A 21,613-nucleotide genomic window follows, 5' to 3' on the forward strand; every position below is an offset into this window, starting at 1 on the left:
CATGGCTGGGGAAAAGGTTACATCATCTTTACCCCCCCCCCCCCCCCGCAGAAATGCAGAATGGTGTAACAGCAGTATGTGGGGTGCTGTCTGGTCCCTGAGAAAAAAGAAATTAGTCAACCTAGGAAGCTTTATGAGGTTTGAATACCATAAAAGTTGGTGCCTGGTGACAACTAATCTGTGGCTCTACAAACTGTGCTTGGATTACAACTCCCATCATCTCAAATCATTGGCCATTCTGTGTGGGCCTGGTGGGAGTCCAGGAAAGTCTGTCCACAGGTCCCCCACCCCTGCATGGTCTCTCAGTGCTAACTGTACATGTCCCCTATTTTGCTCTGCTGCTCAGGGAATAGATGCAGATTTACTCTAAATTTGCTTTGCTCTGCTGGTAAGTGACACATCAGCACCAGGTGGCTATTAAAAATCGCACAACTCAAAGAAGAGCCACTGTGTAGGTTGCAGGTTGCAGAGGCTGCTGGATTGTTGGGCTTGGATATGGGAAGTGCAAATTCAAATACCAGCTCTCTCATGCATCTTGACTACATGGTGGTCTTGGACAAGTTGCCAGCTCACAGTCTAACAAAAACTTTGAGGGGAGAGAGACTCTGCTTGCCACTAGGGGGTGGTTGGTTCACCTGTGCTGCCTATCTTCAGCCCAGGAAACCATCAAAAGGGAGTTGCTGCCATGGGCAGCATGAGAATGTGTATTTTAATGGATAGAGTGAAAGATTATGAGTCATGGGGGGTGAGGAGAGTATGTGTATGAACTTAACAGTGCTTAGTTTATCTTTTGGTTGCTATTTTGTTAATGTTGTTTTATAGATTATAAATGATGCATTGATTTGTTAATCATGTAATGTAACTTTTGCTTTAATTGTGATCATAGAATCATAGTGTTGGAAGGAACCACAAGGATCATCTAGTCCAGCCCTCTGCAATGCATGAAACTTTTGCTCAACATGGGGGTCGAACCCATGATTGAGATTAAGAGTCTCATGCTCTACCGACTGAGCTATGCTTTGTTTAAAGTGTTTTATAGATTGTAAAGATTAATGGTTGCAATGATTTGTTAATTATTCTATAGGATTTATGCTCTATGTGTGATGTTCTATTATGTTCAGTTATGTTATTATTTATTGTTTGTAAAACGCTTTGGATTTCATTTGAATGAAAAGCGGCATAGAAATATAATAAAATTAAATCAGATTTTTACTTGCAAGTGGCAGGAAACTATCCTTCTGAGTTGAAATAGGACTAGATGAACAGTTAACTGGTCAAAGTCTGCCCCCTTGTGGCAAAGAAATATTAAAAGAGTGAGAAAGACAGTGCTTCCGGACAGGGGCATCTGGATATTGCAAATGGGTTTCAGGCAGCATATTCATTTTAATTCAATGGGTTTTCTACAGAAAGGATAGATACAGATTAAATGAAAAAATACAGGCCGACATTTTGATGGATGCTGCAAAAATATAATATGTATGAGCAGCATCCATCCCAATATAAGCACCCAGAGAGCATGTAAGTACTGTATATAAGCGAACAGGGTAGCTACCGTATCACACTTGCCATTATTCTGGTAAGTGTTCACTCCCTTTTAACCAGATGACACTTTTGCCAGCCTGTTGCATTCCAGCATTCTCTGTGTTGCCCTCCCAACTTTTTTCAGGCCTCCTCTGAGTAGATCCACTCAAGAGAGCCCCAGCTCATTTAATACAGTGGCAGGCTGTCTAATACAGACAAGCAACATGCTATCAAAACTTTTCGTAGGTCCTGTTCTTTCATTAGAAGCTTCCTCTTTGTAGCTTCTTCCATTAATCAGTACTCAGCTTGGCTGTGGCATTACTAATGAACGAGTCACACAGTGCAATCCTATATGTGTCTACCCAGAGGTAAATTTGGGGCATACTGTACTCCCAAACAAGTGGAGATAGGATTTCAGCCTCACTTCCTGCCCCAGATGGAATGCTTATAGGCCCAGGGTCCAACACTCTAACTACTACCCCACACTGGCTTTACAGAAAATGAAGAATTCATCATCTAAGGTTTACAGTCTAACAATCAAAATACAAAACTATGACAGGAGGCAGAATGAATAGTTCAAACAGTTTTTATATGCTAACATACAGGGATTTTGTTGCCAATTACTGAATGCAGAGGCCACTGACAGGAGGGCCTGGCCAAAATTAAGGGGTAAATTTATAGAAGTTTCTAAAAGAAGGAGAGTGGCAGCAGCATAATCTATATGAGAAGGCAATTGAGTCCAACAGGATTCCAACAGGAAGGAAAAATAAGGATGCAAATAGGCAGATGAACTAGAGATTCAAGATTCTCCCAGACCTCTGTCCAAATATTCAAAAGGAAAATTACACCTATCTCCCTGGGGCAGGAGAGTTACAGTGTTACAGTATTCAGATTATTATTTTTAAATTTGTTTGACAACATCAGACATGAGATGGAACTGTAGCCCCTCTTTGCAACATTTCTCACAAATCTTTAGCAAAATCCATCTCTAAGCAATGCAAGAGTAACCCTTCTTTAAAAAACAATGTTAGATGTGAACATATATATGTTTGATATGCACCAACCAACTGGCCAGGTTTGATATCAGCATTATTCAGGAACTGATTGCAGAACACAATAAATATATATGCACTGTGCCTTTGAGATGGTGCCTGTAAGTATAAATCACAGTCTAAGTTGGCATGCAAAATATATGTGGGTGTGCACACCATACTTTTCAAAATGGTTGCTTATGAATTTTGCAGGTAAACACCATGACTGACACAGATGCACCCATGCAATCACACACTTTGAACTCAGGATGTGGCTCCAGGAACCCAAGATGCAAAATATAAAACAGCACCAAGATTGGTGGAATAATAGAATAATGAAAGCCAAAAAAGCAACACCAGTAGAAGGAAAAGCAAAACACCACAAACAGTAAAGCCAATAAATGCATGAGAAATGCCTATTCTAAGCCTCATTTTGCTCTATGTTTAAAAGCCAGTTGATTTTAAAAAAAAATCATCCCAGACCAACCAGTAGTCGGATCTGTATTTACTCTTTCAGGTCCTGTGTATTACCCACATGACTGTATATATCCCATTGGATTTCAGCATAAAAGCACCTTATTTTAAGCACCCCAACTTATTTATAGCATCTGGAAGGCAACACGTTAGCAAGCTCTTAGGACATGAACTCTCTTTTTTTGCTATTTACATTTAAAGAAATGCAATCACTTCCTACCTCATAGCTGGCAACCAAGAATTCCTTTGATACAGATGTATATATATTTAAAAAATAATCCAGCATTTCCTAAATTCCAATTTATATTTCCATGGTCATCATCTTGGCTTCCACCACTACCAGGAAATCAGTGTTGGCTGGAATAGGTGTTGCGATATGAGACCTTTAATTTTTCCGAGTTCTGACAGTTGTTTACATTTCTGCATTTCGGTGACGCCTTTTCTCTGCCACATGTGTTGTACTTGAACAGGAAGTGGGGAGAGCAGAGGGGTTGTAGGAGGTGGGTTTCCTGTTGCACAGTCTGTAAAACACACAAGTTTTGATGCTCAGTGGAGTTTTGATCAAAACATCACCACCTTTGAAGAGAAAGTGAAGCTGAAGGGGAGGGGGGGACCAAGTAGGAAAATTAATGCTGAAAAACTAAACAATACCACAACATTGCCAGTGTTTGGGAGACCTAGCCAAGAGGTGGAGGCTATTTATATATGGTACTAATGTTTTAAATATTATACACACCCGCTGCAGAAACTCACAAATGGTGGTCTGAGAGCCATCAATACAGTCTGACAGCTTAGGAGCAATGGATATTGGAGACAGTGCAGCAAAAGAGGTAAATAGATGGATGGATACCACAACATTGTTGTTTTTGTTGAATCAGTTTGGATGATCAGATCAAGAATTCAAACAGTTGCTTGCGTCCTTGCTCCTGAACATGCATCCTCTACCTGGCAAGTGGTTTAGAGACATCTGTGCTAGCCAAAGGGACTATGGGAGAGGCTGACTGTTCTTGGCTCTTAGATTTATATATAAGCATAGCTGCCAAGTTATCCCTTTTTTACAGGGATTTTCCATTATGCTGAATAGGCTTCCTCGTGAGAAAAGGGAAAACTTGGCAGCTATGTATAAGTAGCCACTGCCACTTATGTCAAAATTATGTGAGTGAGCCTTTTGCCTGGCACACCGGAAACTGGGAGCTGAGGTAGCTCTGGTGCAGCAGCATTTTAACTGTGGCACCAATACACATGTCAGGGAATAGCACTAAAAGAGACACAGGAAATTTCTTACACTGAGTCAAGCCACTGATCCATTCAGCTTGGTATCACTGACACTGACTGGTATCTGAAGAAGTGTGCATGCACACGAAAGCTCATACCAATGACAAACCTAGTTGGTCTCTAAGGTGCTAATGGAAGGAATTTTTTTTATTTTGTTTCGACTGATTGGCAGCAGCTCTTATGGGCATAGCTGCCAAGTTATCCCTTTTTTAAAGGGATTTTCCCTTATGCTGAATAGGCTTCCTCGCGAGAAAAGGGAAAACTTGGCAGCTATGCTTATGGGTTTCAGGCAGGAATCTTTCCCAGCCCTACTACAGATGCCAGGTTTTGAGCCTGGGACCTTTTGCATGCAAAGCATGTTCTCTCCACCAAGTTATGATTCTTCCCTTTCTGCTGTCACCCGTGAGCCCTTCTGCTCAGTTCTTTAAACTGCTGTTTCCATGCATAAAGTTGTGCAGAAAAGAAAATTTATGGAAGTGCAGCTAGTATCTCACCCCCATGTTAAAAGCCGCACATACCAAAATTCTCTGTTCTGTGCAACTATTAAAAGTACAGGAACCATGTCCACCTTTGCCTTGGATCACCCTATAAAGGTGCTCAGCCCCAGTCAGACATTTTAATGGTCATGAGAGGTAGGCAGCAGTGTAGTGGCAGGCTGATATACACACATTCACTGCAGTGCTGAAAAGACCCCTGCTCAGACAACTATACATGTGGAGGGCTTTCTTCCACACATTCAGTAACCTTGCTCTTCTTCTGCATTTGGGAACCTACATTTCTGTGTTTCCGAACATAGAAAGCTGCCTTATGCTGCCTTAGACTATTGGTAAATCTAGCTCAGTATTGTCCACAGAAGTTCCCCATGGCTAGTCTACGCTGACTGGTTTTAGGCACAGGACTCTCCCAGCCATACCTGGAGATTCCAGGGCTTGAACTTGGGACCCTCTGCATGCAAAGGAGATGCTTTATCGCTGAGCTACAACCTTCTCCTAGACACACAGAGGAAAGTATGGGTACAGCTGTACACAGAGCAGGTCTTTTCAGACAGTATAACAAAGTACACCATGAGGCAAACTCTGCTGCATCCCTCCACACCCTTGCTAAAGTATATTTAAATAACTACAGGCAAAACCCAACAAAACTAAACATTTATATTGGGGAGACTTAAATGCATATTGTCAACAGTTCATAAAAAGGCGATTTTTGGGGGATACCATTGTTCTTGTTCATACATATAATTGCAGTGATTTCTGCTGTATAACTAGTATGTAGTTATGAGGAATCTTCATAATTCATTTGTAGAACTAAAGGATGCATAATATATTGAATAACTAATACCTCAACATGTGTAGAAAGGGCACCAACAATGAAATTATCACTCATGAAACAAATTAGTTTAGACACTACAGAAGAGATTAATTGCATGTTTATTGTCTCCTAAAGTTTTTGCCTCGGGCTCTCAGTAAATAAAAAATTATAAAAACACAAGTGAACACAGTACATTTGTATCCCACAGTGGCAAAGAAGATGATTTGTGGAAAACTATGCTATGAAAGCAGTAGCCCTCTCTTGACATTTGCCTCCTCACAGCACCTCTTGCAACAGATACTTCATCATACACACCCTTTGAACTTGGGCATTCCATTTAGCTATATTGGCTAATAGCCATTAGCAGGCAGGACCTGCAACGAAATGTTGCAATCTATATTGGCCCTGATCAGAGTTCCAGCAAGCCAGACATGATCCCTCATGGGATAGTTTTGCTTCATCTCGCTGCTTGGGTTGCTTACAGCTGCCTGGGGCCCTTCTTGCCTGTGCCCCCCTTCCCAATTTCTCTGACAGGGCAACTATAACCGCTACCTGCGGGGACGCCTGCTGGACCACCCCTTAACCCTCTCGATTAATAGTAATACCTGAAGGGAGCGCCACCGTGCCGCCTCGCCACGAACTACAACTCCCACCATGCTGTTCGTAGCGGCGCATGCGCGCATCCTCCCATGGATCCAAGATGGCGGACACGGGGACCGGCAGCTCTAGTAGCTCGGGCACGGTAAGGCTGGGGCTCCGGAGCCCTTTGGGGGAGAGGGCACGACCCACCTGCGGGCCCGCTTTGTGGTCACCAGGTGCCCGCCGCAGGCTCTCGGGAGAGCGCGGGGCGGCGTCAGGACACCGAGGAAGGGGGAGGTTCTGGGTGGAAGGCGGGCGCACGAGCGGGCGCCTCTTGATTTGCGGGGCGCCGTTGCTTGTGATTGGCCACGGCGGGTGCCGATCACCTTCAAACCGCTCTGGGTTTCGGGTGCAGCGCCTTTCCATTCCCTCTTCAGCGATTCTGCGCTTGCAGAAAGCCAGATAACGTTGCAAGCAGGTGGCACCCAAAACATGCGCGCAAAAACACCGCTTTCTAAGATCGCGAGAATTGTGCACGAATCTTGAGGTCACGTCTGAACACACGCGTATCTCCCTTCCCCTTTCCGGAAGCTGCCTTATACTGAACCAGGCCATTACTTCATCTTGCCCACCCAGTATTATGTCCCCCTGACGCAACACATCTGCCCAAGGTGGGGGTCTCTGGTGGAAGGGAAAGGCAATTCTGAAAGCTGCTGCTTGAGATCCTCTTTAACTGGAGAAATCAGGGATGTTGCTTTTGCACATCTGTTCTCATGAGTAAGCATGAGACTAATTCCATGCTAATTTTGCACACTTGGGAAGTAGAAAGAGCACTGTCAGAAGTGGGACATGAGAGCACATGTTGGACTTTGGGAGAAGGACCCCTTTGAGTCATGTTTAGCAGTAACAGGGTGGGATTCTCATAACGAACGCGGTTAGTGGAAGTGCAAGGGCTTCTACTTGCACAGTGGGTCTTCTCTCCCCCCCCCCGGTGCTCCCGAAATTGGCTTGAGAAGCAGTCAGGGGAACCCCCAGAACAGTGGAGGGAGGATCATTCCATTTGGCAAACTGATACACTTGTGCAAATGGAACCCAGTGTTGAATTCCACCCTAAGTTGCGTTGTTGACAACTTCTGCTGCTCCTTATTTATGTGCTCCCTTTACTAATCACATCCTTCTTGGTTGGGTTCGTTTCCAGCAGCGGTCAGGTGGCAAACACTCTTCAACCCCGGCAGATAACTACTATTTGGCTCGAAGGAGGACCCTTCAAGTGGTGGTTAGTTCATTGCTGACAGAGGCTGGGTTTGAGAGCTCTGAGAAGGCTGCTGTGGAAACCATGACAGAGATGCTCCAGAGCTGTGAGTATCCCCAACTGTGTAATACTGAGAAACCTCCACTGCTAGTATTAGGCACATTAGTCTTAACCCTCCCAACCAATGACAATAACAGACACAGGCATTTGCAATTTCTGCAGGAGGAGCTGACCAAAATGAGGGCTCTGCTTCTTCAGGAGTGGCTTGAAAGGGAAATGTTTGGCAGCACTTTCACCTTCTGTGTGGTGCTGTGACAGTTTTGGAGCTGCCATTTGACATGCTTGCCATCAAGTAGACAGCATGACCCTGCATACCAGTTTCACTGCCAAAACTCTGTTTTGAGCAACTAAAGCCCTTTGGCGATTGCTTGACATTATTTATCGTATATGCCGGCGTATAAGGCGACTGGGTGTATTAAGACGACCCCCTACTTTTCCAGTCAGAATAAAAAGTTTGGGATATACTCACCGTAACAAGTATATCCCAAACTTCCAACACACACCAAATAAAATTTTTCTTTATCTCTTACTCTCCCTGCTTTTTAAATACCGGTAAACGAAGCCAGAAGAGAGACAACAGTGCTTAAATGCACAGATGTTTAAATGCACTTACTTGGAGGCAAGCTAAGAACTACGGTAGCATTTTGAACTATTGTAGATTTCATTTGGAGGGAGGGAAGGAGCTGAAGCATAAAAACTGCAGTTAGCTCTTGCAGAAGAAGAAGACGTGGGGAATAAGGGGAGGTGGGAAGGGAGGGGAGGAGATGTGGGGAGAGGGAGAAGGGGGAGGGAGCACAGCCCATAGCCAGCTCCACTCGTACTCTATTGTTCCACGCACCGAGGCAAATGGGGGGGGGGAGAGAGAAAGAGGCTGCCACTTACTTTCCATGCACGGAAAGAAAGCGGCAGCCGCTTACACGGTTACCGCATACGGCAGGGATGCGGCCGTGGTGGTTTTTGAGCTCCCCTCACTGTATGCGGGAACCGCAGATCTTATACCTGGCGTATAAGACGACCCCCCAACTTTTGAAAAGAATTTCCTGGGTTGAAAAGTCGTCTTATGTGCCGGAATATACGGTAGCAAAGTAGGAGAACTGTGATCTTGATTTGCCTGACAGGCCACTGGGAAACATAAGCTGTTTGGAACAGGAACACACGGTGTTGCTTTGCTTTCATGTAGGTGTCCAAGTTTCATGTATTTTTTCCACATTCCTGTTTGTTTGGTGGTGGCAAGTAGGAAATGGCATCAGATATCTTGACCTCTCTTAACTCCTGTTCTTAAAACCTATAATATGACACACACACACCATTGCCAATTCTTGTTTTATATATTCCTTACTATTTTCTTGGCGGGAAAGGATTCATTTCCTAAAAAATGCTGAGCACTCCACAGTAGAATCCTGGGTTTCTATTCCCCCCACTTCCTCTGCAGTCTAAATGCTAGGGATGGATGATGGTCTCTAGAGATTCAGCTCCCCTAAATTCAGAATAGTGCTAAGGTGAGCATGTGATGGTATATCTTGACTCTCAGTTCTGTGGTGATTTTTGCTTTGCCAGACATTTCAGAAATTGGGAGGAGTGCCAAATCTTTCTGTGAACATACTGCGAGGACTCAGCCGACCCTTTCAGATATTGTCGTCACCTTAGTTGAAATGGGTGAGTGTCAGGATTGCACGGTACAGGCATGTCGGTTGCAGAGAGGTCAGAAGGGATTGTGTAAGTGTAGTCATTGAGTAGATACAGCTACTACTCCTACAGTGGATATACCATTGATTGGATGCTTGATCCATTGAGCATGAAAGATGGGTTGCCATCCTTTGGGAATCTTTGGGAAGGATACCAGAGTCCTACTGGCCAACCCCTTTTCCTGCTATTGAAGCTCCATGTCACCTCTTTGTGCAGAGGAAAGTTCAATCTATCCACCACCTCGATCTTCCTCCTTACTCTGGATTGCGTACCTCCATTCAGCCCATTCAGTGTTTTAGGCACTCATACATTTATTTGAATATATATTCAAGTAAACCTACCTGCTATTCTGTCTGGATCCCTCTAGAATCAGAGAAGGGAGAGCAAATGCTGGTGAATTAATTAATACCTCTCTCCCTACATAGTGTAGCCATAGTGCCAGGGCTTCAGTGGTGGATGAGTTAAGATCGCACTGTGGATTGGCTTGCTAGAATGACTTCTCCTTTCTTTTGTTTTAGGCTTCTTTGCTTTCTTCTGTTTCAGGCTTTAATGTGGAAACGCTCCCTGCATACGCCAAACGGTCCCAGCGGATGGTGATCACTGCCCGTATGTGAGCTCTTGCATGCATTTTATTTCATTCATAGTTAACTTCCTAAAAGCAACTTTGGCCCAGGAATTGGGACATGTGCTCTGTTGCTTTGGAATTATGTTGGGCCAATATCTTTTTCGTATGCCATATTCTCAGCAGGGGAAGGAGTGGTTTCTGCAACAGACTCATTCAGTTGGAGAAGCAGTTCACTATTTTTCAATTTCGGCTCTGTGGATCCCTTTAATATATTCTTGTTGGCTTTTATCACAGACAGAAATTCAGCTTTATTTAGTATTCTGCCAATTGTATGTTGCATGGCTGCTGAAGCTATTGCGTGATCACTATTTCATTAAATATTTCTTAAGAAGCACATCTAAGCAATTTTAAGCACACTTAGCTGGGGAGTAGGTTGAAATATGTGGGACTCGATTCTAAATAAATGTGTTGCGTGTGACTTGGGCCTTGAATGAAAACAAAGTAACCCAAGGCTTGTTCCTACTTTTGCAGAGTCTTAATATTTTTGAGTTATGCCATGTCTGTAGGTAAATATATACTGAAACAGTGTTCCAGTGACTGAAGTGAAATTTTGGGTGCAGTGCTATATAGGCACAAGCGTTTGGTTTCAGTGAAATGTTTAAGGCTTTAAGGGCCAGAGACCAAAAGTGAGGGAAGCAATTGATGTCACTCTTACCTTTGTTCAGTAGGCTGCATTCCAGGCACGCAGATGCCAGAGGTTTCTACATACACAAACACTTCACACATCTCTCCGTATTCCATCCAGGCTAGCAAGAGGCATTCTTGCAGCTCAAGGACGCAATCCAGCCAGGCAAAAGCACTTGAGGAGGGTGCAGAGCTGAGCCAATGAGGGGTGTGGTTTGAGCAGAGTGTTTATGACCTGGACTAAGTCCCAAGGGCCTCCTATACAAACTTGGAGGGCTCCAGGCCTGAAGTTGCCCATTCCTGCCTGAGGAGTGCAGGCATTGGCAGGAAAAAGTTTGCCCAGCTCTGGCCTAAATAGATTTGTTATATCGGTTGTGCTAAGCTAAGCAGAGATTGCCTCCCTCTTAAGCTGGGCTGATACCACTGAGGCAGAGGCTGCCATGACCAAAATTCTCTTTCCAATTGCAGCACCTGTAACAAATCAGCCGGTGACTCCAAAAGCCCTGACGGCTGGACAGAACAAGCCTCACCCGTCCCACATCCCTGGTCACTTTCCAGAGTTTCCGGATCCTCACACTTACATCAAGACACCAGTAAGTAGGTCTGCCTTGCTTAAAAAAAACTGACCAGAGATGGTAGACAAGTTGTTGTGAGACACTTTTAGCCTTTTGGGATGACCAGTGTTTTAAGTCCACTGAGCTATTCCTTTTCCGTTATTTCTCAAAATGGTTCTAATTAAGAGGATTTGGTTGTCTACTGGATAGATGTGAACTTAACTGCGCAGGAATGGCTGGATTGCCCCCAGTGACTCTAAGCAATTCAGATTCAAAGTCTGTGTATAGTCATTGTCGCCTCCCTCTCTTTGCCTTACAGACGTACCGGGAGCCTGTGTCGGATTATCAGATCCTGCGGGAAAAGGCTGCTTCCCAGAGACGGGATGTTGAAAGAGCTCTGACACGCTTCATGGCAAAGACAGGAGAGACACAAAGTCTTTTCAAGGATGATGTCAGCACTTTCCCTTGTAAGACAATCCAGTGGCAGGGCACATTGTTTCAAGTAAGATGCCGTGTGCCTAGCGCAGCCTTCATCCACCTAGCCCCCTCCAGATATACCGTATTGGAGAGCCAGCAGGGACATTGTGGTCCAAAACATCTCAAGGGCACCAGATTGGCCTTTGGGCTGTCCTATATTGTAAATGAACCCTACTCAAATGAGCTGCGATAAGGCAAATCACAAATATGCAGTGTGACATTGTTGTAACTTTGCCATAAACTTCTACATAGCTATCACAGATGGTGACTTCTTTACTTGTAGGCTGCTGGCGGTGACAGGTTTACGGTATAACTTTTTCCTTAACCTTGAAAGCTTGCATAGTAGGAAATAAATCTCAATAGTCCATGGCTTTCTTTGAGTTTTCTCTCACTTCCAACCTTTTAGGCCGGACACCTGAGAGATGGATCTCAGTATCTGAGATCATGTCTTCTTCCTTCTTTATCCCCAGTGATAGCTGCCAGGCCTTTTTCAATACCCTACCTGACAGCTCTGCTTCCTTCTGAATTGGAGATGCAGCAGATGGAGGAGACGGATTCATCCGAACAAGATGATCAGACTGACACAGAGAACCTCCCCTTGCACGTGAGCACGGTAGAGCCTAGAGACTCGGTCCAATTCAGCGTGACATTGGCTCCAGATTCCTGGAAACACTGTATTAAACGGTCACTTAAGTGCAAACGAGATGTTGCAAGTGGAATTTGTTGGGCAAATGCATTTTATGTACATAGTTCTGGCTGCAGAATATGCTTGGGGCAGAAGGCAAGTGGCTCCTCCTGTGAAATGCACTCCCTTCTCAGGAAATGTTCACATCCATAGAAGGCTGTGAAACTTTGCAAGGGGTGGTATGGGGAGAAAAGGAGCTATGTCCTTGTTGCTGGAGCAATTAGGCCAATGCCTCACCCCAATTCAGTTGCTCATCGTTGGTGATAGGAACAGAATGTGGATGGGATAAATATAGTGGGGTGGTGCATGTATCCCCTTGCCCCGAACCCTCACTGTGATCCCTTGTTCGGGTTAATGCCTGAAGCTTCAAAGTTTAGGAAAATTTATTTTTAATTCCATAACACATTTTTGTTGCCTCCCAGCAGAGGGCACTCAACTCTTCTGTGTGCCAGTGTTGATTGCTCGCTGGTTTGTCTCCTGCATGTCCTTGTTGCTTTCTGCCTTGCTTGTTCTTGGGTGTGCTGATTTGCCAGCCGAGACCCTGACATTGTTCACATCTTGTCTTACCTGCCAGGATGACCCAGGAGCTGAGAAGGAGAATGCATCGGTACTACAGCAGAACACCTCGCTTTCCGGCAGCCGGAATGGAGATGAGAACTTGATAGACAATCCCTATCTTCGCCCAGTGAAGAAGCCCAAAATCCGCAGGAAGAAGTGAACTGTGGCAAGATGATGGGTAGGATAGGAGAAAGATTTTGGACCTCCTGTGGTCCTTGCAACTGCTGAGAGGCATGGGAAAGGCAGAAAGATGCTGCTGGTTGAGGGCCAAATGGAAAAGCAGTCTCTCTGGTTCAGGTCCTTTTCTCCCCAACAGTTTGTTATATAACAAGGTGAAGTCTGAAATGCTCACCTAGAAACATGGAAATCTATCTGTCTCTTCCAGGGAAGAGCATGCTGCACCTTGCAGTACCTACAGCATCTCTTGCCATCCTCAAGTGTACCTTCTTTTTTTGAGGACTGCAGACAGATTAGCAGGAAATGCAAAATACTCCCTCGTATTTTGCCAGGTCTCCTGGAACTTCAGAAGGAGAGTCATCCCTCATCTTCTATCTGCTTGCCTTTCATATGTGCTACTCATCCTGGGATTCATGCCACATCACCTTGCTAAATATGATGTGTTTGGACGAGGGGTAGCCAAGGGCACCAGCTGGACATTCACTATTGTGCCTTTGCGAAAGACGAGACTGTTCAGAACCACACAATTTCTAAAGTCTCTGTGTGCTTGGAGCTGAGGGTTTGGTCTGATCTTATCTCTGGTTTGAATTGTTGGGAGAGCTGAGCAGAGAAATTTGATGGTGGCAGAGCCAGAAGAGAAACCTCCCAGCAGATCTGCAATGCTTGACAGCAAAAGACAACTTACTTTTTACAAGTGCATGTTGATTGTGGATCTTGTTTTCACCTGGATGAGAGCTCTTTGTTTAGAATCTTATTGCCTGCACATTGGCTCAAAGTCTTAGATTTATATTCTCCTTGGCAATACAGCAGCAGTTTTTCTCCCTTCCTTTTGTCTCCAAGTAACATTGGCAAAGCTGTATTTCTCTCCATGTTATGAGACAGGGAAAAAGATGCCACCCAGAATGCACTTATAAGATGTCCACCCTGCTTGATGTTGATGGCTGGATGTGTGGGTGGGTGTGTTAGGAATCTGTATGGTTGCCTCTACTTCAGTCTCCCATCAGCAGAGAGAAGTGAGAAACCACTCTCTTCCCCCAGCACCTTCCACCCTGGCCAACATGTGTCAGCAAGGCCTGGGATGTAGCAGTAGATTCATTGTATCCACTCCCTGACCCCATCTTCAAGTGTCCCTGCTATTTGTATTAAATGCCTATCAGTACACTTTCCTAAAATATTTGATTGAAAAGGAAAAAAGAAAAAGACCACACCTTACTTTTTCTTCTTCAAAGTTTCTGATTACCTTTTGGGAATTTAGTTTTACATCACCTGCTTCTGGAAGGAAATAAAGAACATTGAGATTGCCTAAAGAAACCTGGTTCAGATGTCATGTCCTGATTGTCCAACCTATGGTTTGGAGAGTTGAGAATATGCTCCAGTTCTTACTCTCAGTCCTACCCCCTCAGGTGCCAACTCCCTCTATTTCTTTGTTTCCTCTAACCATAGTTTGACATGACGTCTCAGTCAGGTAGACTGTGGTTAGCACTAATCTCCAAAACATGATTTGAAACAGTTGTTTGGATGCAATCCTGGTTAGCTGTAGCAATTGTTTGGAAGATTTGTCTTAATTGGTTTGTGCTAGTTGGTTTGTGCTAGTTGGTCTCTGGTGATAACTTTACTATTCTGTTTGGTGAGTAACAATTCAAATTAGCACCAATCCACTTTAACCACAGCAACACTAATAAGAAGGGCTTCCAAAATGTGATGCTGAACACGAATAGCAAATTATGCCATGTAAAAGAAGAATTGTGCTATAGCTTTGTAGCTTCACAATGGGCCCATTTGGAAATACTCGAGCTTAATTAGTTTGCCGCACCTCTCTAGTGCAAGCGCAAATTACAGCAGCTGCTCTCTAAATCTCTGTATATACCTGCTCTGCATTGCTTATACCTGTGGAAAATACTGGGTTAATAGCACTATCTCTTCATCTACCCAGTTAAGTAACCTGGTAACAAAATCCTTTCAATTCCTCTTCACCTATTTATTCCTCTGCTGATCTGCCAGATAACTCACTGCTCTTCCAGCTCATTAAGAGACATTAGAAGGTCATGGTGCCCTTTAAATGTGTAGAGTTGCCCCAGATGATCAGCTATTCATCCCTTTTCCTCTAGGTCCTTTTAGTTGTTGTTGGACTAGAGTGTCCACCATCTCTGACCACTGGCCATGCTGGCTGGGGATGACGGGAGTTGGAAGTCAATATTATAGCAATATTATTCCGTAATATCCATTGGTGAAAGAAGCAGCTTTTATTGATAATCTCATTCCCTTTCCTTCAGTGTAGCCTAGGAGCCTAAATGGATTCACAGATTTTGACGAGTGCAACACTTGCTGTCTGTTGGTGCTGTCAATCTTTCTATCGCTGGGATGAACAAACTCTGGCGCTCCAGATATTGGACCCCCAACTTCCGTCAGCCTTATGGCGAGGAATGATGGGGGTTGTAGTCCGAAAACATTGAGGACCACAAGTTCTAGATTAAGATAAACTGCATTGCTTTCCCCTGCCATTCCAAAAAAAGGAAAGGAAAGGAAAAACAAGTCTTTCACATATCAAATTATTCTGTCCATGGAGATCTTGGAGGAAAACTGTTGTTATTCATTTTCATTGGCCAAAAAACTCTTTCACTGTCAATCCTGCTGATATACTTGTATGTACAAATGTAAATAATGACAGTTGTATATTTATACATTTATATATTTTTGGTCACTGGTTAGGTTTTTGGGCGATTTAAAATGTTAGCTAAATATACACAAATAGTGAAAATAGTTTATTTTTTCAGTTCGTAATAAAATGGTGCCTGCATAAGCCAAACTGAGTCCTTTGTTTTATATGACTGGTCTTGCATAGGAGCTGTTTGTCCACTCTCCTTGAGTCTCATAGATGTCTCATAGACATCTGTTACCTCTCCATAGCATTGAGGAGTGCAATGGCTTTTAAACTTTTCCTGTTTAGCAGCATCTATATTTGAGCCCTGGACTGATGTCAGTACTTTTTCAAAGTACATTCTGCCCTGCTCCACCCCCACCCCCTGAAAGCATCAGTGTAGCATTTCAAAGCAGCATCTCCTTCAAAGAGTAGGGAGAGGACATAACAGGTTATAGCCTTTGAAATGGTCCAGTAGGAAAGAGATTCATAGGTAGCTGAGTTGCAGAATAACAAGCTCCAGAACCTGTCTTAACAATGACAATACAAAGACAATACAAAATCAAATAATGATGGCTATTCAGCTAATATTTTGCTTCAAATAGAGCCAATTAAAGATTAAACTCTAAACAGATTAATTATTGCAAAATAAATAAATGTGTTTTTGTTCTAGGTTGTCCCAAATTACTGACACTGAAAGTAGTGGAATTTACTTATATGAATGAATAGCTTGTGTCCAACTTAAGCCATAATGTTTAGTAGACCTATTGAAATATGTTGTTAGTCATGACCAGGCATCCCCAAACTGCGGCCCTCCAGATGTTTTGGCCTACAATTCCCATGATGCCTAGCTAACAGGACCAGTGGTTGGGGAAGATGGGAATTGTAGTCCAAAACATCTGGAGGGCTGAAGTTTGGGGATGCCTGGTCATGACTGACTTAACTTGAGATGAAAAAAGGAGCGATGGCAGATTCTGCTTGTAAGCCCAAAACGAAATGGTGCCATAGAAATAATGTAATCACATTTGTCTGCATGCACCTGTATGTATTGGTAGCAGGAGGTGTGATCCCAGGGTCTGAGAAGGTGGAGCTCACGTCACCCATTTCTATTGGAGCTGTTGACTTCTAGGTGAAGGTTAATGACTTTGGGACCTTGACCAACTAAGATAGAGAGTACCAGTAGCTTCAAGGCTGATAACCCTGCATTTATGTAACCATTTTGTTGGTTATCCTCATTTCTCAATAGTCAATGTAACACTTGATTTTGAGAAGCAGTAAGAAAATGGACTTTCCTGGCATTTTCATCATCACCACCATCATTCATTATTTAAAGTTCTGTCTTGCCTTCCTCCCAAAGGAGCCCAAGGTGTCGAACAACAAAGCAGCAAAACAATGCAACAGCAAATTTAAAGCCAATTATCCTCACAGCTGATTTCAAGGATTTCTTGGAACAGTTTATTTTAGCCATCAAATTTCTTGGTGAACAGGAATGTTTTAAAATTACCCCGCAATATTAGCAGGCCCACCCCATTGGTAAGAACCATAGCTAGTCTTACTCAAAAGACAAGCTGCGGTTTCTGAAACTTGGAATAATTGCTCATGAATCCACTGATTCAATGAAAAGTACTGTAATGAATTAATACCCATAACTCTGTGATATGGTGGCTGGTTCCAGCCAGAGAAGGGGATGGGTGTTTCTTTGCAATTCTAAAGTGCGTTGCAGAGGAAATGCTCAACAGCAAAGTGACTGGTGAGAAAACGAGAGATTGGTTCGGCATTTGGTGTCATCAATATTCTGATGGCTCCCAGCTCCAAATCTTGTTTTCATTCAGTCTATGTCATACAGGTTGTTGTTGTTTAGTCGTTTAGTCGTGTCCGACTCTTCGTGACCCCATGGACCATAGCACGCCAGGCACTCCTGTCTTGCACTGCCTCCCGCAGTTTGGTCAAACTCATGTTCGTAGCTTCGAGAACACTGTCCAACCATCTTGTCCTCTGTCGTCCCCTTCTCCTAGTGCCCTCAATCTTTCCCAACATCAGGGTCTTTTCCAAGGATTCTTCTCTTCTCATGAGGTGGCCAAAGTATTGGAGCCTCAGCTTCACGATCTGTCCTTCCAGGGAGCACTCAGGGCTGATTTCCTTAAGAATAGATAGGTTTGATCTTCTAGCAGTCCATGGGACTCTCAAGAGTCTCCTCCAGCACCATAATTCAAAAGCATCAATTCTTCGACGATCAGCCTTCTTTATGGTCCAGCTCTCACTTCCATACATCACTACTGGGAAAACCATAGCTTTAACTATACGGACCTTTGTCGGCAAAGTGATGTCTCTGCTTTTTAAGATGCTGTCTAGGTTTGTCATTGCTTTTCTCCCAAGAAGCAGGCGTCTTTTAATTTCGTGACTGCTGTCACCATCTGCAGTGATCAAGGAGCCCAAGAAAGTAAAATCTCTCACTGCCTCCATTTCTTCCCCTTCTATTTGCCAGGAGGTGATGGGACCAGTGGCCATGATCTTGGTTTTTTTGATGTTGAGCTTCAGACCATATTTTGCGCTCTCCTCTTTCACCCTCATTAAAAGGTTCTTTAATTCCTCCTCGCTTTCTGCCATCAAGGTTGTGTCATCTGCATATCTGAGGTTGTTGATATTTCTTCCGGCAATCTTAATTCCGGCTTGGGATTCATCTAGTCCAGCCTTTCGCATGATGAATTCTGCATATAAGTTAAATAAGCAGGGAGACAATATACAACCTTGTCGTACTCCTTTCCCAATTTTGAACCAATCAGTTGTTCCATATCCAGTTCTAACTGTAGCTTCTTGTCCCACATAGAGATTTCTCAGGAGACAGATGAGGTGATCAGGCACTCCCATTTCTTTAAGAACTTGCCATAGTTTGCTGTGGTCGACACAGTCAAAGGCTTTTGCATAGTCAATGAAGCAGAAGTAGACGTTTTTCTGGAACTCTCTAGCTTTCTCCATAATCCAGCGCATGTTTGCTATTTGATCTCTGGTTCCTCTGCCCTTTCGAAATCCAGCTTGCACTTCTGGGAGTTCTCGGTCCACATACTGCCTAAGCCTGCCTTGTAGAATTTTAAGCATAACCTTGCTAGCGTGTGAAATGAGCGCAATTGTGCGGTAGTTGGAGCATTCTTTGGCACTGCCCTTCTTTGGAATTGGGATGTAGACTGATCTTCTCCAATCCTCTGGCCATTGCTGAGTTTTCCAAACTTGCTGGCATATTGGGTGTAGCACCTTAACAGCGTCATCTTTTAAAATTTTAAATAGTTCAGCTGGAATATCATCACTTCCACTGGTAAGTATGTCATACAGGTAAGTATGCTAGATATGTGGCCATGGAGAGTGGATGTTGGCTGACTCAAGATGACTAATAAATTATAGCGGACACTGATAAAATGCTTCAGCAAACGTAAGGCTGCGATCACATTTCCATTTAACGTACACTCACTGTTTCCAGCTCTGGTTTTTAGTCTGTGTTCACAAGACATAAGCCAAAATGGGTATGTATTCTTTACTTCGTTGTATGGTACAACAGGATACATTGTTTCTCAAACCAGCTTCACACTGACTGGAGTTCTTCAGCCCTCTCTAGTCAAAGTGTGAACTCCATGGCACAGAGGAAAAGACATTCTGTCAATGCCCCCTGGCATGTAGACAATCAGGAACAAACAGAATTTGCAGATGTGAACAGCTGGGCAGGGAGAAAAACAGCTTTGAAAGGCACTGAAAAAATCCCTCATGCAGGCAGTAATGGGAACACCCTTAATGGTCAAAGTACAGGCAAGTTATATGATCATGGACTGGGCTTGTTTAAGTTTTTGTGAGTTTGCTGAACTGAGACTTGTGAACATTTGGCTTGCCTTTAGCTGAAACCCTTGGCAACCAAATGAGGCTATTTGCATACTTGAAAATTATCCAGAAGGAAATTTATAGACAAATACAATTTCACAATCCTTTCCTCTCTTTCATTGCCTCTTAATGCATGCACCAAAACACGGACAGTGCATTGCTTTTTAGCAGTCCTGCACTTTCTTTGGAGGTCTCCCTTCCACCCAGCACCTTAAAGCTGCTACAGCTGAGGTTAATCCCAGGGGCACATGGATATATGAAGCTACCAACTAGTCCAAGTGTCTATAGTAGTTGATGGAAAGTCTGTAGCTCAATGGAACAACCTTACATGTGAAAGGTTCCAGGTTCAGTCTTCAACATCATCTCCAGGTAGGGCTGGGAATGCCCTGTCTGAAATCCTGCTGGTCAGTGTTGCTGCCAGTCAGAGCTGCTGCCAGTCAGTGTTGAGTGGCAATACTGAATTAGATGAACCAGTGAGTCTGACTTACTCGCATATGCTGCACCACTTTGGGCTGCCTTGGCAAATTTTGCCCCTCTTGAGACCCTCCAAAATCAATTTTTATGCCGTCTTTTGAAACTTCCCTCATGTGTGAGCAAATACGTCTGGAACTGAAGACCCCCTTGCTAGAGACACTTCTGTGGAAATGGGTTTTCAATTACTGGCTAACACTCTGGCACAGATTACCAAATTATTATCTAGCCCAATGTTTATGGTGTGACGAATTCACCAGTCCCTGGGCCAGCAAGATCCATGCCAAGCTTTTTCTTTTTGGAATCTCCTCCCTAGAATCTTTAAATTTTGATCTTACCACAGCTAAAAAAATTATCAATCAGAGATTGGATGATACAGAGTTGCAACGTAATCTTATGTTGGGCGGGAGGGTATGTTCACCTCGGCACATGGGTGTTACTCCCGCACAGCATGTTCCAGCTGATTTATCATCCCTCTCTATTGCCAGCCATTGTTTTGCGTTTATTAAAGCGAGGTTCAATGCTTTCCCCTCCAACGTCCTTCTTCACAGATTCTCTAAGGGCCGAGTCTCAGTTCTATGTTCCTGTGATTACCAGTTGACGGAATCCCTTCAGCATCTAGTTTTTACTTGTCCTATGTATAGTGCTGTCCGGATAAACCTACTAAGACCATTAGTCCAAAAATCCTCTGGACTTCCAGTAGAGACTCATCTCATCCTATTACTGCAAGACACTGACTCGTTTGTAACCTTGCAAGTGGCAAGATTTTTAAATTCTGTTCTGTCCTATAAGAGGCGAAATGGACTGTTACATGAATCCTGAAAGCTTTTATCATATTGTTTTTCCTAATTTTATATTATCTGTAATTATTATATTTTTAGCCCTATATTTATTGTAAAGCAAGTCATACCCCGTTGTGTCTACAGTCATACCTCGTTGTGTCTACAGTCATACCTTGGTTTAAGTACGCCTCGGTTTGAGTATTTTCAGTTTAAGTACTCCACGGACCTGTCTGGAACAGATTAATCCACTTTCCATTACTTTCAATGGGAAAGTTCGCTTCAGGTTACGTACGCTTCAGGTTAAGTACAGACTTCCGAAACCAATTACACTCATACTTCGGGTTAAGTATGCTTCAGGTTGAGTACTCCGCGGACCTGTCTGGAACAGATTAATCCACTTACCATTACTTTCAATGGGAAAGTTAGCTTCAGGTTAAGTACACTTCAAGTTAAGTACTCTGCGGACCCGTCTGGAACGGATTAATCCACTTTCCATTACTTTCAATGGGAAAATTCGCTTCAGGTTAAGTACTCTTCAGGTTAGGTACAGACTTCCGGAACCAATTGTGTACTTAAACCGAGGTACCACTGTATTTGAAATTGTTAGGCTTCTAGGTGACTAAGTTATATGGTTTTACCTCCACCCTCACCCCGAGTTTCATCACTTCAATGAGCCCTGGGCGCAAGTGTCTATTTTGTATTGGTTATACTTGAGGGGGTTCCAAGTGAAGAAAGAGAATATGAGAGAGTTTCACAGTGGTTGTTTTCCTTCCTTATGATCATTTGTGGTGTTGGATGTTCCTGTGGTCCATGAGTGGAGAAACTTTGACTCTCCAGAAGTTGCTGTAGTGCAGCTTCCATCAGCCCCCAAAAGCATGGCCAATGGCCAGGGATGATGGGAGTTGTAGTTCAGCAACATCTGGAGAGGCAAAGGTTGCCCACCTCTGATAGAGTTCCACATAAGCTGGTAGT

The 21,613-nt window shown here is 43.7% G+C and overlaps 2 protein-coding genes across 5 annotated transcripts in view; one reads left to right on the forward strand and one right to left on the reverse strand.

Annotated features, from left to right (window-relative positions):
• CCND3 (cyclin D3) overlaps window positions 1-6,469 on the reverse strand; it is an 80,344-nt gene extending 73,875 nt beyond the window's left edge. The window contains exons 1-2 of the mRNA XM_035121863.3: window positions 6,215-6,469; window positions 3,247-3,547 (exon numbers count right to left, since the gene is read on the reverse strand). Coding sequence (XP_034977754.1) covers window positions 3,247-3,312 — 66 coding nt within the window. The 5' untranslated portion in view covers window positions 3,313-3,547; window positions 6,215-6,469. The remainder of the gene's footprint in view (window positions 1-3,246; window positions 3,548-6,214) is intronic.
• TAF8 (TATA-box binding protein associated factor 8) lies at window positions 6,207-15,692 on the forward strand. Of its 4 annotated transcripts, none has more exons than XM_035121860.3 (8): window positions 6,207-6,351; window positions 7,390-7,546; window positions 9,058-9,156; window positions 9,730-9,792; window positions 10,904-11,028; window positions 11,309-11,456; window positions 11,937-12,079; window positions 12,726-15,692. In XM_035121860.3, the coding sequence occupies exons 1-8, from the start codon at window positions 6,283-6,285 to the stop codon at window positions 12,867-12,869; spliced, it is 948 nt and encodes a 315-aa protein (XP_034977751.2). In that variant the 5' UTR covers window positions 6,207-6,282; the 3' UTR covers window positions 12,870-15,692. The 4 variants fall into 4 exon arrangements, with proteins under 4 accessions (XP_034977751.2, XP_088530379.1, XP_034977750.2 ...); XM_088674253.1 differs by having other exon boundaries at window positions 11,937-12,070; XM_035121859.3 differs by having other exon boundaries at window positions 6,268-6,351; window positions 7,387-7,546.
• Window positions 15,693-21,613: the final 5,921 nt, after the last annotated feature.

The sequence above is a fragment of the Zootoca vivipara genome, chromosome 7, assembly GCF_965207765.1.
Source record: "Zootoca vivipara chromosome 7, rZooViv2.hap1.1, whole genome shotgun sequence".
NCBI lineage: Eukaryota > Metazoa > Chordata > Lepidosauria > Squamata > Lacertidae > Zootoca > Zootoca vivipara.